The sequence below is a fragment of the Porites lutea genome, chromosome 9 (assembly GCF_958299795.1).
Source record: "Porites lutea chromosome 9, jaPorLute2.1, whole genome shotgun sequence".
In the NCBI taxonomy this organism is placed as follows: Eukaryota; Metazoa; Cnidaria; class Anthozoa; order Scleractinia; family Poritidae; genus Porites; species Porites lutea.
Window position 1 is genome coordinate 20192865 of NC_133209.1, and position 15506 is coordinate 20208370.

At 40.2% G+C, this 15506-nt stretch overlaps 1 protein-coding gene across 1 annotated transcript; it reads right to left on the bottom strand.

Moving 5' to 3' along the window:
• Positions 1-123: 123 nt before the first annotated feature.
• On the bottom strand, positions 124-13409 carry LOC140948537 (lysosome membrane protein 2-like). Its single transcript, XM_073397787.1, has 14 exons — positions 13020-13409; positions 11013-11173; positions 9936-10089; positions 8527-8754; positions 8080-8171; positions 7279-7328; positions 6948-7017; positions 6172-6350; positions 5230-5348; positions 3298-3371; positions 2630-2684; positions 1641-1790; positions 825-883; positions 124-399 (listed from the first exon to the last, which is right to left on the bottom strand). The coding sequence occupies exons 1-14, from the start codon at positions 13146-13148 to the stop codon at positions 387-389; spliced, it is 1533 nt and encodes a 510-aa protein (XP_073253888.1). The 5' UTR covers positions 13149-13409; the 3' UTR covers positions 124-386.
• Between the last annotated feature and the right edge of the window lie 2097 nt (positions 13410-15506).

A 15506-nucleotide genomic window follows, 5' to 3' on the forward strand; every position in this document is an offset into this window, starting at 1 on the left:
AAATGGTCCGGTGAGAGTCGGTACCCAGGGGCTCTTCCGCCTGTGCTTGAAAACTTTCGTCGCGCCTTTTCTCCCGGCCCGACTGACTGTCCCTGGGTCTCCGAGGATGACTCGCTTCTCGCTTCTTAATTATTTATTTTGGGAAAATACTGCAATTATCCGCTGACCACAACGCAAGGTGATCGCTGTGTAAGTTGTGAGAACATCGATTCTCGGTCCCAGACCTTGTCTTCCCCCTCACTTGATCCAGACAATTAACGCCAGTCCCCCCGAGTGTAGAAAATAGAGCTTCGGTTGCAAAAAATGACGCAAAGAGAATAGGGTTAAACCAAGCTTCCTTTACATGGCTTAACTAGTGTCCTTCTGAACGAGAGCGCTTCTCAAGCTCAACCTCGATTCCTGCGTAAAAGAAAAATCTTTGTTATTATCATCATTCTTATCGTCGTCGTCATTGTCGTCATCATCATCATCATTATTATTATTATCATTATTATTATTATTATTATTATTATTATTATTATTAATGAGCTGAAAGGTGTAGTTTTTCCATGCTGCGACACATGTGTTTAAATGCCAAATTCGAACCAAAGAGGACTTATTGAATGGCCATATTCTTAATTTTATTCGTTCCTCGTTCGCCTATCTTATATTAGCGTTTTTGCCTATTGACTTCGATGCTAATCAGCAGTTGGACGTCCTGCAATTATAAGCCCAACACAGAATTCCAAGAATTAGTTAGTTTTGCAAACAACATGGGTTCGAAGTAAATAAACAAACAAATAAATAAATAAATAATTGATAAAAAGACTTGAGTTGACAATTACCCTTCATGAAGAAGAAGTGGTTTCTTTTCCTTATCAGTGCAATCATAATTGTTAGAAGTCTAAAATTAAGAAAAAAAACAAGTGTTTCGAGCCATAATTACAGGAAATGAAAAGCAACTAAAAAACGTTTGCTGAACTAGTACTACGTGAAACCAGTATAACCAGCGTCACTGAAATGAAGCACAGTCAAGGTCTTAAACATAACCGTTGTATGGTAACAAAGCGGCATATGCCACCGTTTTTAAAGGACTGCGGAATCGATAACCTATATCGCTATCGCTAATAGCCAAACTTTGAATTAAAGGCGAGGCAGATCGGACAGCTATGGTTGGGTAACTAGTCATATGCACTATATGTATTATGGTTAGGCAAAACTAACCTTTATCAGGGGCATGTTATCGTTATCTTTTTTATTATTTTGCATATTGTAGCCGTTTATTCCAATTAGATAGTTTTTCTGAGCCCCTTATGAAGGTTAATTTTGCCTTACGGAAATATTGGGCAAATAAATTACCCAAAAATTACCCATCCATAGCTCGATCTCCGTTCAGCCTTGTCTTGTGTTTTGTTCTATACTACTGTTCCCGATCTACACCAAGATCCAGCTTTTCTTTGCTGCTGTTCGCTGCCAATCCTTCAGTAATGCGCTTTAAGTCGAGCCGAATATCTAAAAGTTGGTCCAGGCGCGGTTATTAATTAAGATATTACTGTACTAGATTAGAGGGCAATTCAGCCAACACAATAGCAGGAAACATGTTCAAATAACATAGACTGTTAAACACCGTCAGTTACGATCGTGAAATTGCATGTTCTTACCTTTTTGTGATAGACAAATACAACTGCAGCTAAAAGAATGCACACGATTCCAATACCGAGCAAAGCATATTGTCCAATATCTAATAGCTGGATAGCACCGTACACCTTGATGCGGAACTCCTCAGCTTTCTTGTCAGTGATGAGTGCACTCTGTAGAATGAAAAGCGGTGTTTAATACACAAGAGTGTCTTACTTACTCCGGGGTAGCGAGTTAAGTGGGGCAAGTTCAGGGTCATAGGTGAGTCCCGCCCGTCACCCCCGTTACATTAAGGCCCCGTCGACATTTATCCGTATTTTTAAAATCCTAGACTACAAGTAGTTGCTCTTTTTTCTTACTCCGTCGAGCAAAACGCGCGAGACACAAAAATGAACGCGCGTCTCGCAGCTCACTAAATCTGCAAAAAAAGAGAGACTGCTACCAGTCTATAAAGTCCGGATTATGTTACCGCCTACACCTTGGCGAACAGCAGAACCGAATCCCCAGTATTTTAGTCTTAAACAACCTCCTTAGGTGGATTTACACCGTCGCGTAATTTTTACTTGCATACGAACTCATCAACTTGCCTTTCAAAGATGAAATAACTTTCATTTTGTTCTAAGCCATCTGTGCCTTTTAACCGCTTTTGATGAGAGTTTTAAAATTATACATCTGCTTAATAGTTAGCCTGAGAAAACAGCCGACATTTCGCCACGCCTTCACTGGTTTCCCCGCGAAATGAGGTCAGAGGAACAAACGCAGAAATTGCATAATGATGACGTGTCACTACCCAGAACTCAGTAGTGCTTCTGATTGGTCCAGCCTCGACGGAAATTCAGGAGCAATACTCAGATCTGAAGAGTCACACGTCATCAGTTTGGAATTTTTACGCTCGTTCCTAAAAACGTAATTTCTCGGGGAAAACAGTGCTGGTGCCTCGACATGCATGTCGGCTGTTTTCGCTGGTTACTTAAAAGATTAGCTTATTACAACCATGACAACAGTCACCCACCTCAGCAGCAAACATAACAGGAAGAAAAACTGGTTTAAACTTCCCAGTTGTTTGCCTGTGAAGAAAGAAAGAAAAGTTGATTACCAGACATGATATATGGTATGTCTTTGCTGGCGATTGTTTGCAAGGCAGCATCCAACAGGTCATTTTACACTTTTGTGCTCAGTGTCCTGGCCTTTGCACGGAAGCGAGGGTGGAGATGACCCTGTTTTTCACATGTAAATGATCATGATCGATGACTTGTAAGCATTGAGAATTTAACCATGATTTGCACATAAAAAAGGAAGGATTGTAACAAAACAAAAGTCACTTCCAGCTTGGCGTCTTCTCAAAGGCCAAAGTCCCGTATCTCGAAAGGGCCCGGTACCTTTTCGGACCCGGAAAGCTGTTCTATGTCTGTAATCTTTGCATTCAAGATCAAAGTTTGAATAATTTCTAAAACGATACTCTGAAACTAACAGTTAACGAAGCAAAATTGACAGGTTTGTGAGTCATGAGCTGTGCTGCGCTACTATCCCAGGTTTAAATTTTAACATTTCCCTTCGGGCGCGAAAAGTTACCGGGCCTTTCGAGAAATGGGGCCCCAGGGCACAGCCATTGAGGACACAACTCGTGTTGGCAAGAAAAGCTACCCGGTATGGCGTGAACATAGCCTTAGTGAGACTTACCTTGTGGTATTTACGGATTCCAAGGCCACGTTGAGCTGGACTCTTTTAGCAGCTTGCATAACAATCCCTGTTATCTGTTTGTAAGAAGATAAAAAATCAGTCAGCCACTCCATCTACAGTGTAATTGACCACTCCAGAAAATACCATAACATACCATAATGCTCTTTGTTTGTCATCCCAAAGTTTTGCATAAGCATTGTTTTCAGTTTCTCTTAGGGCCATTTTAACTCTCAAGAAAAACTGAAAACAATGCTTACGCAAAATTTTGGGGTGACAAACAAAGAGAGCATTAGGGTATGTTATGGTATTTCTGGAGTGGTCAGTGCCGCCGGCGGAGGAGAGGAGAACAGCACGTACATGTCCTTAACTGTAAAATTATGTACGTAGCAGTTATAGGTTTGGACGTAAGCATACAATTTAATGCGCTACTAGCTGCCGGTATCGGTCCATTTATTCATTTATGTGCTTACTACATGATATGTGTGATAGTTGAAGTGATAAGACACGTAGACGTAGACTGCATGCTCACCACCGGAAAAACTTCCCTACTCTTTTGGATGGAAAACCATTGTTTTGTCTCTTGCTTTGGGTTTAATAGGCTCTTTGCAGTTAACCTTTTACGTGGTGTAAAACCTTCGAGAGCAAAAGGTACACTGGGAAAAGGCAAACAAAAGGCATATTTAATTTTAATGGTAATTTATTTCCTTTATTTCTCTTATCCCAGCGTGACGTCTGCTCTCCAGCATGGCGGTTATGGCTAGCTGTAAAGGGGCTATTGTGCATAAGGAAATATCTGCTTAAAAAAAGCGAACAGTCATCATCATACTGTTTTGGAGTAAGTTTTACAAATTTTGAGGTCAAAGACCTGAGGCAGCCAGACCGGTTTCCTTTATAAGGAAGGGTTAAACGGGCAACAATAACGTGCAACTTGTTTTGCAACATTACTGCAAAACCCGGGGGGGGGGGGTACTTTGGGAATTTCTGGGTGGGGATGTGCCGCTGGGACCCTGGAACCCTTAACCTATACCAGAGCTAGTTCAGCTGAATTTTGCTACCCTATACTAGAGTAAACTCCCCAAATCCCCCTATCCTAGAGTAGCTGTTTCCCTTGTCTAGATAAAATCTTCAACCAACTGATCAGTTTCCTGAAAAATGATACCCTATTCTAGACCCAAACGCTCTGATTTACATACCCTATCCTAGAGTAAACTGCCTGAAAACCATACCCTTCACAGCGGCACATACCTATATAGCCCATATATGGCAGTACCCCCCCCCCCCCCGGGCTGCAAAACATATTTAAATAGCGATATTGCTCGTTTCAGACCACCCACGAGTCAAATCTGTCTTGCAACAAATCACTAAAGGTTGCTGCAGGTTGTGAACAGTTTTTGCAGAAAGTAAAGAGAGAGAGCAGCTCGATCTACTTTTTGCAACAAAATCTGTACATAAATGTAAGTGAATGTTTTACGTTTTACCGGCCAAAGGCAAACTTGTTTTGCAGCAACTGACGTAAGACGTCATATGTCTGACGTGACTCTTGCGTCACGCCTTTTTCGAGTTGCCCCAAGTCTCTGATACAAAGCGAGGCTAAGTGCAATTTGAAAATGAGTTTTTGTCTCATCAACTTATTTTCACAAGAAAGGTTTTGCACTTAGCCTCGTTTTGAAAAACTTGAAACAACCTGATTTGTTGCAGGACTGGGTTCAACGTAGGTTGTAAAACGCCCAACGTAGCTTCCCAATCGTTTTGCTTAAATTATGTCAGTTTCAATAAAGGCTGCGCGCGTTTTGGTTGCCCACGTTTTACCGTAGCTTTGGGGTTGTATTCTAATTTTCCGACAAGTATCCGCGTCCCTGAATTATATTAGAGTCACCCCCTTCACCTGCCTCGAGATAAGGGGAGGGGGCAGAGGGGGTGAACTTTACTTACCGGCTCCACATCGAGATGGGTTCCGTGGGCACTTTTTACCGGATCAAGGCCATTGACTGTGTTCAATAAGGATTTGTTGCTTTGATAAAAATGTGGAGGTGAGATTACAACTGGCGGATCTAAAAGATATCCGGTAGGTAATGGTTAAAGTTCCATCGGCAAAATATATTCTATAGGGTGGCTTCCGCTGGGATGATCCTGATCAGGATTTAAGCTAGAAGATCACTCACACGATGGTGCGTCGAAGGATTATCATAATAATTACAGTAATAATAATAATAATAATATTAATAATAATAATAATTTTATTACTTAAAATGCGCAAATTCGCATATGTACACATGTATGATCAAATGCACGTAAGGAAGGAAGGAAGGAAATGCTAAATCCCTTGAATTCATTAATTCGTTTGGACACTGGGCAAGGATTCATCGGTGTCGTTGATCTGAGTGGTCGTAACTCGTGCACCTTCCTTCAATGCATGTGAATATGCCCCTGACCACACTTGTGGAAAGCGACCGTTTTCTGCCGTATTACCCAGTGGAAGGTAATCCAAGACAGTCTTGGACTCAGGATTACACTTTGTGGATTCCGGACTCCAGGTATTAGATTTAGAGTAATTCCGGATTGCAAATGTTAGCGCGATTCCGCACTGAGTATAAGGAATAACTTTTGCAATAAAGTCAAGACTTTGATTTCAAATATTACCCAGTTACCTGTAAACGTTTTGATCAATGAATTGATGAACTCCTCTAATTACTTTATCAATATAGAATTAATTGATGCTTGCTTTGATCCTCGTGACAAATTATTACTGACGTAACTTAATTGCCCTGTGATGATATTTTGGTTCTTAAAATAGCTTTTGCAATACTGTAGTATGTACTTGTATGGTCATATAAATGAAGCTTGTTATTGTTGTTACTGTTAATTAGATCTTACTCATTGGCTTGCAGAGACTGACATTAAGTAAACCAGTTGGTAAGCAGCGAGGAGGTACACAAAATCCTTTGTTAGGAGGGTATATGTCACCACTTAAGTAGCCTTTATCTGGTGCTATATAGCGGTAAAGTTTGATGTTCTTGACGATCACAGTCTTTTCGTATGTGAGATACATAGATCTGAGGAAAATTAGAGAAGATAATTTGTTTGTTAACTTTCTTTTAAATAATAAGCACTCGGTGCGAAAAAGAGCACTTAAGCTCTTTCGGATTTTTGAGCAATAGTACACCAACCATGGCACAAACTAGACGAAAAACTGACGTTAAACTACTCCCCGAGTTATATAGACAATTACCCATTGTTGGTAGATAGACTAACAGCTACGATCTTTTATACGCTGTACAGTCAACAGAGAAGACATGAGACCCCATTCAGCTACGAAACTGAAAATTTGGCATCGAGTTATAAATTTAAGCAAAACTGAATGCGCAAACTCTGACACTTGTGAAAAGGATCAAAGGATTATTTAAAATACCTCCCCCCGGTCTAGAATAAATTCCCAGTCTTTTTTTTTTCCTTTTCAATGACCATAGCGTTCAACTTATCTATTTGTTTTCTTTCTCAGACTCATCACAGTTCTCTTAGTTCATCGATCGCTTCAATGGGAAGGCTACATTGCAGTTACAACTTAAAGGTAAAATACTCGAGGTGAACCATGTTACATTTAAATCAGAATATATCAGAAACAGATCAGAAATGAATCTTAAATAATGCACCTGCAGATATCGGGAGAGAATACATATAATTTGTCGTTTTCCAAAACTCTCGGCGCAAACTGCGTACCATCTGCAAAGTTAATAAAGAAATCTAACATGATTACAATGCATTCAAATCAAATTAAAATGAGAGATTATATGGATAGGCGGGTTACCCCACCTAAGCAGGTTACCTCATCTACCTGAGGTCCCCCACCTCCATGTAATCAGGTCCTAACTCTGAGATTTGAACATTTTCAGTTTACTTTAGTTGTTCTAGATAACGCTAGAATATCAAAATAGCCTTTCTTTAAGCATTTTGTTTTCAAGCAATAATTTACAGCTTACATACCTGTGCCATTAATCATGTTTGCATATTTGTCACTCCACCATGTTAAATGACTGAAAACAAGAACGTTATGAGAAGACTTAGGGCCTGTTTACATGGAGGTGGGGGACCCCAGGTAGGTGAGGTAACATGAGGCGGGTCACCCTACCTATCATGTAAACGTGATCAAATTTTAATATTAAAATGAGACTTTGTATGTACAGGCGGGTTACCTCACCTACCTGGGGTCCCGCACCTCCATGTAAACAGGCCCTTATTGTTATATGATGTGTTATCGCATTCCATAAATCCGGAATACAGCCAATCAGAGAGCAAAAAACTCATTGCAGCATATTCTGAGGTATGTACAGGTTGTATTTCAAGAAAAAATCTCAGCGATCCTTTCTGCCTCCATAGAAAAAGCCAAAATTCTACTGACAGAAGGAACTTTGAAAACAATACTTAGATCCCGAGTTTTTGCGAAGTCCGTGATGGCTTCACATCTCAAAACAACAAGCCTAACTGAGATCCCGCAAAAAAAAAATTGGACAGCCTTCTCTCCATTTTCTTCAGAATACGGGAGGAGTAAAGAGGACAGAGGTGAATACGAACTTTATCACTTGACACGACAGCTGTAGATCATTTCGGCATTATTTTTTAACTACAGATTACATTTTGTATTAAAGTGATTTTGCGATAGTGCTGGTAGTGGCAGCGGCGGTGCTTTTGATGATGATGGTGATGATGATGATGATGATGACCGGATGAATAAAGACTAACGAGTCACTGCGGTTTTATCCTCCTCTTCAAATGAGGCATACTTACGTTTGTCCCCTCCACATGATAAACTGTTCTAGCTTGCTGATGTTTTTCTGTCCAGTATTCATAGAAATGATGCCTTCATATGTGTTATTGCGCTAAAAACGAAAGCAGTCGTATATAGTCACTATTATCCTAAATATCCTAAACGTTTGAGAATTCTTTAACACGATACTTTGGTTCTTCCGACGTACTTGCAAATTCTTTTACGTGGCAGAAGGAAGCGGTTGTAATCGGAAAGAAGGCACACAGTTACTATAAAGAATCCTCAAAAATATATCTATCTATAACCTGGATCTTCCCGTTCATCTTTCCAATTACCAACCATCTCTGCCCAAGAAAAAAAATCTGATGGTCTGCATCGCAGCTTAGCGAAACACTTTAAAATTTCTCTCAGTCGTTCGTTAACAGAGAATTTATGCAAGAATTACGTACATATCAAAGTGATCAAACCTGCAACTGAACGAAGGATGACACTCCTTTTGAAGAATTCCTGGGACATATATCACTCTGAACATTTACTATTGTATTAAGGAGAGGGTCAGTATATCCCCAGAGTAAATCATAAACTGACTTGCTTTGAAACAGTCTAACTTGATATGCGTCCGCTAACATCTGTACTGCTGGCAAGCATGTTGAGTAGTTCTGTAAGTCTGTATTTTTTAATTTTAGAGCCAAAGTCTGCAGAAAGAAAAGCAAGGAAAAATGAGGTAAAACTCGGGAAAAATACCGTCTTAAGGCGGAGAACGGAATCAAAGAGAAGTAGTTGATATCCGTAAAAGCAAAGTACTAGTTAATTACAAAAGAAATCTGACTCAAACAGGGAGAGCTCAGATATTACCTTGGCCAAAGTAAAAATGGATCAGAAAGAGGATTTGTTTAAGCCAAAAAAAACCAATAACGCTTTTGTAAAATCCTAAGAATAAATAGTACCATACAAATGTTCTCCCAAAGAAAGTAGGATTCCAGGGCTCGCAGACTCAAGCTCCTTGCAGTTAATTATATACACAATTTTAAGCAATGCGATGGTTCAAAAATTTAGGCTTGTACGAGGGAAACTGGGGCTTCAGCGAGTTGAAGTCCTTCCAATTCGAATCCATAAAGGAGCCTGTATTTTTTTCGTACAGTTATCAAGTCAAAACGAGTTGTTGTTGCTATTAAGAGCTCTCCGGTACTTCATGACTTTTATGATCTTTGGCTGGAGCTAGAAAAATTTTAATAGAGTCGGATTAACTTTTAAGGTCCAGAGAATTACTGTATCAAGCTAATGGAATTTCTGCGATCCTTGGAGCTGAACCGTTATAAGCTTAGAAGCTAATGCTTAGTGATTACCAAAACTTGGTCAGCTAAACGCTATAAAAATTTTCGTATATTTATTTCTGATTAGAAAAATATGCCTTTTCGGCTTTGCGGAGCGACCTTGCGGAAAAAGAACTGATTGAGGACCAAGAACACCGCCTAAAGAAATGTGGAAAAGAAGTGTGTCGTTACTTTATTTTACCCCTGTTGCGTCTCTCTAAGTATTCACACTTTATTGGGGCAAAACTGCAGTAGCCTGTGTCAGGCGTTCAGGCACTCTACTATCTGAACGCCTGGAACAGGCTAAAACTGCAGTCATGAAAGAATTAACAAGAAGACATATAATCAAAGAAATAAAATATAAATAATTAATTACAATTACAAGGATAATTGAAAAGCATATGCGGATCCCCAAAGGGGCAAGTAGAAACGGACCCTAGACCCATGCAAGGCAGCGCCCTGTTGTTACTTACAATTACAGAATTGTTAAATATCTTTTTTTTTACCCTTGAAAAAATTTAAAAAATTAACACAAACCCGAGATGTACGTCTAACTGACTCACCAACAGTGGTATGTTGACAGTAACAAATGTGTCATTCTTGTCATCACAGCCATCACATGATGTTTCTGGATCAAAAATGAATTTTCTATTTGGCATGAACGTTACAATGCTGTGTTCACTGCTCCAGTTGAGCACCTCGTTCGATCTTAGTTCTCTGGAAATGGAATAATTATAAGAGGTTTAAAAAATTGCAGTTGCAAAGTACGTGTTAAGGATCTATTAATTTCGGGGTACATTTGGATATGCGCTTGTCTCCCCCCGGGGGCGGGGGGTACTTGACCTACCGTGTGCGTTTTGCTGAAGTTTATTTTTGCGAATTGGCGATTTTTTGTGTTTTGGGGGAACTAATTTTTGCGATTAGGGCAGATTGGTTTTTCTTGCTGGGAATTAATTTTTGCGATTTTCAGAAAGTACCCAGTACCCAGCATTGAAAAGATTCGTTTTTATCAAGTACGTGCAATAGACATACATATTTGGTGGGGACTTTTTTTTGCGGATCGCTGGAAAAAAATCGCAAAAATTAAAGCCGGCAAAAGTTTTTGCCGCACGGTATACTTGGGTATAGGTGAGCAGCTAAAGATTTGAGTCCCTGAGACCCTGTTTAGGACAAAAGTTCCTAAAAGACATATAGACATAACCTGTTTAGGTAAACACCCTCAATTTTATTACCCTGTTTAGAACAAAGGGAAAAATGCATGCCGTCTTGTTTTAAAGCTATTTATGACAATAGAACAAATTCAAGAAGCAGTCTTTGTCGGTAACATACTTTGAGTGCAAACAAAGTTCACGTAGCAAATCAAATCAATCGAGTAGGCAATACCTTAGCCTGAGCTAGTCTGGCTGGGGAGGGGAAAGGATGACTTTACTCGCCGATATTTTTCCTATTTGACCTCAAAGGAGAGCCCGGTCCCAGTCTAGCAATGCCCTGTTGACAGACTCACACGAAATTATATACCCTTTTTACGACAGAGAGGTCAAAAGCCAAACCCCGTCCAGCATCACATCCCTGTATAGGCCATATAAGGGATTACCCCTCCCCCCCACTTCTCCGGGCTTGTCTCGTCTCGTCCCCCATACCTGTAAGAATATGGTCCTATCTGTGTCACATTAGGAATTTCTAGGCCTTCCATTACTTCGTCTGGATTTGTCACGTTAAAGACAAAGTATTTCATGTAAATAGGAACAGAGGGCTTTATCCATTCTTTGTACACTAAACTGCCAGGTTTTAATTGCACATCCTAAAACAAGAACAAAAACAAAACTCCTTATTTAGATTTCTTTGAAGGTTTTTTTCCCAGGTAAAGTGATCAGTAAGTGGGAAAACCCCTTTAAAGTATGGTAGATACGATAACATGCGATAAGAGAGGATGCAGTGACTGCTTTACAACGAAATTACAAGCTAATTGTAGACTGTGTAGCTGTGAGAATGCATCATATTATTTGGTCTTTCAACATTTCCTCAGACAAAATAGTAGCCTAGGCAGAAAAACTGAAAAAGAAAACTAGTACTAGCGGGGGAACCCAGTTAATACGGTCACCAATGGGCCAATAAAACTGGCCGTATTAGCGGGGTGGCCGTATCAACGAGGGTTTTTTACAAGAAAATATGTGGCAGTTTTTGCGAGGTGGCCGGAAAAAGTGGCCGTAATAACGACGTGACCGTATTACCGAGGTGGCCGTAAGGCGGGATTTCACAGGAGTCTACTAGTTTACCTGCGTAACTGGCGGGGTTTGTTTAGCCTGTTCCAGGCGTTCAGATAGTAGAGCGCGGGAGAAAAATTCAAGAAGAAAGAAAAAAAACGAGGGGAGACCCGGTGTACAACTACAACGGTGGGTCAAAGGAGGAAGAACACCCGTTTTCCCGGTGTACAACTTAACTCGCTCCCCACTTATCGCCGCGCTCTACTATCTAAACGCCTGGAAAAGGCTAGGTTTTGTTTGTCAGCCCGCAAATGGCGACGAAGCCGCGAGGAGAATGGGACAGAAACAAAGAGAGAAACTTTTTTAGGTAAAATGTATGCTTTGAACTTTAAAGACTTGGAGCTCTCTCTATAGCTTTGACAAACCGCGCGGGAATATTTCCCAGTTGTACTCATGATAATTTGTAAGGGGAAAAAAAGATGAATTTGAAGCTTTTCCTTTTCACACTGTTTTTCTTTTATTCGTTTTAAGCTACAAGCATCTTCGTCACGTACAGTTTCTCAATTTAGAGTTTCCACGTGCGCTTCCAAAGGACTCGAGCGACTCCCGTGCACGATCACTTCCAATTCGATTCACCCTCCCCCATCCTTCCTTCATCCCCCGCTGCCTTTGCTCGCTAGTTGATGTGTATATAACTGAAGCCCGTTCTTCAGCTGGTTCTTGACTATCCAGGGGGAAATAAACGTTTCAACTTCTCGGAAAAAGAGAATTTTTATACACCCTAAGGCACACATATTGTAGTCTTCTACACAGCCGTTTTTAGTGACGACACTAAAAACGGCTGAAAAAAATAGTTTTCTTAGCCATGTTACAAACATGTGAGACGCACCAAAATTACGGGTCTTTTCCTGTGTGTGTGTGTGACAGGATTACACATTATCATGAGACGAAGGGTATTACAAATTTCACTGAATTAAAACAAACGATGAAGATACGAGACCCCGAGAACGGTATCACGATAGAGATAATGTAATGATTTTAATTCTTGACTCACTGCTAAGAAATATTACATTTAGGTATTACAATAGATTCGAATTTTAGACTACCCATCAACCCTTGAAGATAGTTTTAACTGAGATAGTACAGATTCTACATTTGCCTAGATCTTCACTAGTACATGTATTCTTCACTGACACGATGGGGATGTCAGATACTACGCCTTCCCTTTCATCGGCTTTGCACGTGTGTTCTATTTTTTATTTGTTGTACTTGTTTTTTCGTCAAATGTACTTGTTGAAAAACATTTAGGCACCAAAACTGGATATGGCATAAAACAAGGAAATTTGATGTAATGGAGTAGCCTTTCGATCCTTTCAAAGTTTTTATTAAAAATGAGGAATTTCTAAATTAGATTTTTTCAAAACATTTTTTATAACTACTGACCTTGTCGACATTTTCGTTGATCAGCTTATCGAAGACCTCACAAACGCCAAACGCTAATCCAAGAACAAGGAGAACCACTCCCGAGGCGGATAAACAGATTATCCAAAGTTTTTGGCTGCAGCAACCCATGGTCAAAGAAAATGTGGTACAGCCGGCTAAAACTGAATAAGTACTCAGAGCCTTGATGTTGTTTTATGAACAAAGTTTGTCGTAATGAGCGCAGCGTGGCTTTTTGTAAAGTCACGCAGAAAGGGGACGCGAAAACTCGTGATTAGTCGCCCACCCGTTTACCAAAAGGCGTAATCATCATTTTCAAAATCACTGTGACAAACTCTGGTAAATACCAGCCGGGTGTGATAGTTAACGAACAAACGATATTCGCTGTGTTCATCGCCCTTTAGGTGCAAAGGTTAAAATTAGGGCCTGTTTACATGCGGCGGGTCACGTCACCTATCATGTAAACGTGATCAAATTTAAATGAGAGATTACATGGACAGGCGGGTTACCCCACCAAAGCGGGTTACCTCACCTACCTGGGGTCCCCCACCTCCATGTAAACACGCCCTTAGAGAAGTTTTGATCATTTTTTGGATGAAATTCCTATGATAATGCAAACACCAATCCCTTATAATGAAGCATTTAAAGGAAAATGACGAAATGTTAACTCCGTAAAGCGGTAAAATATCTTTGCAGCTAACACTCTTCCAGGCTCATTTTTATTTTTCCTTCGCTTGAAATATTTTAGCATACATTACCATACCCCAAAACAATGAAAAATAACAACAACAAAATTAACTGCAACATTATTCCATCATCAGGGCTCAGGGAAATGGCAAGTGTTTGAGCCAGAAGAAGAAAGACGTTTTGATAGAAGTTTGAATTGGAGTTTGGAGGGTCCTCAGCGAATGAATAGCCTTTTAAGATCGAGATCGGAACGTCTTCTTAGCCGGGAAAACAGACCTACAATTGAAACAGACTATTTCTTTTGTTTCTGGTTGATCAGCTGGCAAGACCCTTTCACCTTTGTTCTAAGTTACGTGAAACCGTTTATTTACATTATAGTTATTATTTTTTACGCACATGACTAACCTGCGATCAAGCGTTTTTTTTTCTCGGGAGAGTGCGAAGTCGGCGGAAGGGAAGGGAAGCCACATGACTAGAAACATGGGACATTTACAATTATTCACATGACTATAATCTAAGTAGTATTCGCGATATATTCGAGACAGCTATTAGCCTACAGTTTAGTACAGTCTAAGAGGTTCCAAAAAAAAAAAGAAACAAAGAAAGAAGAAAAAAGAAAAAAAGTCTTCTAACGGCAGCATAGGCAACCCAAGCTTAGCATGGGAGTTACATGTGTTACAATGCTGCGAAATGTCACATGATTGCCTGTGAACGTTAAGGATTTGAATCCCTGTATAATAGAGATATTTATTGACCGAAGTTCATCACCAAAATAATAATAATAAAGAAACTTCTTTCTTAAACAACCGCAGGCTTCCGCTCATAAGCCATGGGTTTACACAACTTTCTTCGTAAATGGCCTATAATAACCGGACCAATGAAGAGTTTCAAAACAAGATAGATAGCAGTGCAAATTTTTCTAAAAAGTTGTTATTGTACTGACCCAGGTCTACAACTGGGAGACCCGGAACCTCTCATCTATTTGTCTCTGTGGACTTGCTGATATTTTATGTCCGGTAAAATTCCGAAAATAAGCCCCTCCATGTATAAGCCCCTCCAAATATAAGCCCTTCAAACTCGTAACTGAAAAAACCTTCCGTTAAATCGCCCCTCCAAATATCAGCCCCTAGGAGGGCTTTGTACTTGGAAATTGCCCTCAAATACAAAGTAAAACAAAGAAAAACGGTAAATGTCCTTCCAAGAACAAGGCTAGCCCAATCGATTTTTAAGCGCTAATTTCCCTTCCGTACATAAGCCCCTAAAAATGAGCCTTTGAAAAATATAAGCCCCGGGGCTTATTTTCTGTATTTTACTAGGTACCCCCGGTGTCCGAAAATATCCGGGAAATTTTTGCTATTCTGGATCCTGGGCTTTGAAACCTGGAATCCAGCTCCGGAATCCAGAGGTCTACACAGGGTAGGAGTGGATTCGCTGCACTGATCGACCTTGTCGTCGCCAGTGCAACTCCATGGCAACGGATTTGCCGTCTGGAGGATCTTAACTGTACTGTACTGTAACCTGGAATCCGCGAACAACTAAACCCGGAATCCATAATCCCGCACAGCACTAGCGTTAAATCCAGGATCCAAAACTTTATTACTTAACCTTACATGGCATTGGGGCGACATCACGGGCGTGTGGTTAGTTTCCTGATCCGATTAGAATTTAGCGATTTCTTTCACTCCTCTGCAGTGTTTCCAATCCTACCGAGTAGACAATCTACAAAGAATTCACCCTCGGAAATACATTAAGCCGTGTTTTATTAATAACCTTTGCGAATATAAAATGTCTTCTTGAATCTAT